The following is a 2385-nucleotide window of genomic DNA, read 5'->3' on the forward strand; positions in this document are numbered from 1 at the left end:
TTTATAAACTAATGTTTATGTAAATTTGCATTTAGCTAATAGTTTTTATAAACTGACAGGCAATTACCTTACATGAAAATTACCTTTTACTTTTTCAGTACAGAACTGATGTCAATAGCATTTATTTTATTTTCATTTAAGCAAATTATTATCTTTAAATTCAATTATCTTTAAAGTACAATTTAAACTACTATTAGATAATATTGGTGTAATATTATATATATATATATATATATATATATATTAGAAAATAAATTGATCGAAGTTTAAATTGTTATTTACTTTTTCCGAATTTGTACTGCTAAAAAAATACAATCTTTGGTACTTAGTAACTGTACCTAGATATTCATGTCTTTACTGTACCTAAATATTCATGTCATTACTAAGCCCAGATATTTAAACATTCCCAGTTTTGTTGCTTATTATCTATGACTTGTTAAGTATATGTATGTTTCGTAGTTACCAGGAAGTGAAATTCGATACGAAGTTACCGGAAAAGAAAAGGCACCAACTTATTTCCTCATAGATCCAGTTTCCGGTCTCATATCTGTTAAAGATGATCTTAGAAAGGAACCCGATTCAGAATACCGTGTAAGTACTCATATTTCACCAAATATATTTTTACAATTTTACTTAGAAAATAATGTTTCGATTAATCGCTTATCAGAAGAACGTTCTAAAGTTACTATAGTTATATTTTTAAAAGTTTTCAAAGTTTACATCAGGTAGCTGCTTACGAAAGTAATTTGTTTTCAATTAAAAAACCGTTTTATTTAATTACCTGGTATTAAAAAAAATAGTTCTCTTCATACAACTAAACATAACTCAAAATTCCACGCTCGGTACTCAATTCCACCCAGCTCTTTAAATATGAATTATGTATTAAATATAAACGATTTTGTTCCGCAAAGTATAAAATGCAAGTATTAAGAGGGACACCTAAGCAACCAATACAATTCTCGCAACGTTAATGTGCGAATTTCAAATTAATATTTTTTTCTATGAAATATATGACATTCTGTATAGTAACAAAATAATAAGTGTGCAAAAGCATTTTTTAAAACGAATATGATACCGGAAAGAGAATTAAATTCATGCATTCTCTAAAAATAAGTGTCTAGAGTAATTATGGAATCATAGAATACGTAGAATACTTTTGTATTTCTATACATAAGTAATGAAACTCATATCATTTTATAATTTCATACTAATTTCTATTTCAGATTTTGCATTCCGTTTCAGTTATTCTGAAAAAGAGTATGTGTGGTCCGTAATCTCTTCTCGTGACATGTGTATTATAAATTTAGAGCACTTGAAAAAAGATGTAAATTAAGAGTGGGAAAATATATTGAAATGAGAAAAAACAGACAAAAACTATTTGATAATCTGGCGAATAACTATTGAGAATAAATAATACTGAGTATAAATAACTATTGAGAAATATAATTAACCATTCCAAGTGTTTCCTTTATTTTATTTTACTTCACGATTTTGAAAATATAAAATAAGGTGATATTACCGAAATACTCTGTATGTACAAGATTGACTAGCTGTAACAATACAAAAATCCATACATAAGAGATAAAGTATGGAAAAAGCAAGCTGTATTTTTTGTCGTGAATCATAAATAAAATTTCACTTTTTTTATATTACCTTAAAGGGGAATTATTGCCAAACCATTTTAGACTTTCAGTAAAAGTATGATTTTCAACAAAAGTATGCAAAGCATTTATGACTATTCAGTCTTATGTTTCGATCTAACCAGAATTGTGTGCTGTTTAATATTGTGAATATAAATATTATTTTATTTAGCTTATCTAAAATTTAAAAAGTTACTGGAGGAGTTGGGATTCGAACCCAAGACATCTCGCATGCGAAGCGAGCGTTCTACCACTGAGCTACACCCCCGCAGCTGGTCAGCATTTTCATGAATAATAATTCCTATACGAACCGAAAACTTTTCGTGTTAATCTGTGTACATGTCAATAGAAATCTAAAAGCTTCACAACTCGCAGTTTTATGCTTCGATCTAACCAAAATTGTAAGCAGTATAATATTGTGATTATAAATATTATTTTATTTAGCTTATCTAAAATTTAAAAAATTACTGGAGGAGTTGGGTTTCGAACCCAAGACATCTCGCATGCGAAGCGAGCACTCTACCACTGAGCTACACCCCCGCAGCTGGTCTGCATTTTCATGAATAATAATTCCTATACGAACCGAAAACTTTTCGTGTTAATCTGTGTACATGTCAATAGAAATCTAAACGCTTCACAACTCGCAGTTTTATGCTTCGATCTAACCAAAATTGTAAGCAGTTTAATATTGTGATTATAAATATTATTTTATTTAACTTATCTAAAATTTAAAAAATTACTGGAG

At 28.5% G+C, this 2385-nt stretch overlaps 1 protein-coding gene and 2 non-coding genes across 3 annotated transcripts in view; 1 reads left to right on the forward strand and 2 right to left on the reverse strand.

The window, feature by feature from the left end:
* The window catches only part of LOC107444874 (cadherin 99C), a 102633-nt gene that overhangs the window by 77694 nt on the left and 22554 nt on the right, over positions 1–2385 (forward strand). Inside the window, exon 24 of the mRNA XM_071180459.1 lies at positions 460–591. Within this exon, the coding sequence (XP_071036560.1) occupies positions 460–591 (132 nt within the window). The remainder of the gene's footprint in view (positions 1–459; positions 592–2385) is intronic.
* Positions 1837–1908, reverse strand: TRNAA-CGC (transfer RNA alanine (anticodon CGC)). The gene has a single exon. It is a non-coding gene; the product is annotated as a tRNA-Ala (tRNA).
* TRNAA-CGC (transfer RNA alanine (anticodon CGC)) lies at positions 2109–2180 on the reverse strand. Its single transcript has one exon. It is a non-coding gene; the product is annotated as a tRNA-Ala (tRNA).

This window comes from Parasteatoda tepidariorum, chromosome 1 (genome assembly GCF_043381705.1).
Source record: "Parasteatoda tepidariorum isolate YZ-2023 chromosome 1, CAS_Ptep_4.0, whole genome shotgun sequence".
NCBI classification, from domain to species: domain Eukaryota; kingdom Metazoa; phylum Arthropoda; class Arachnida; order Araneae; family Theridiidae; genus Parasteatoda; species Parasteatoda tepidariorum.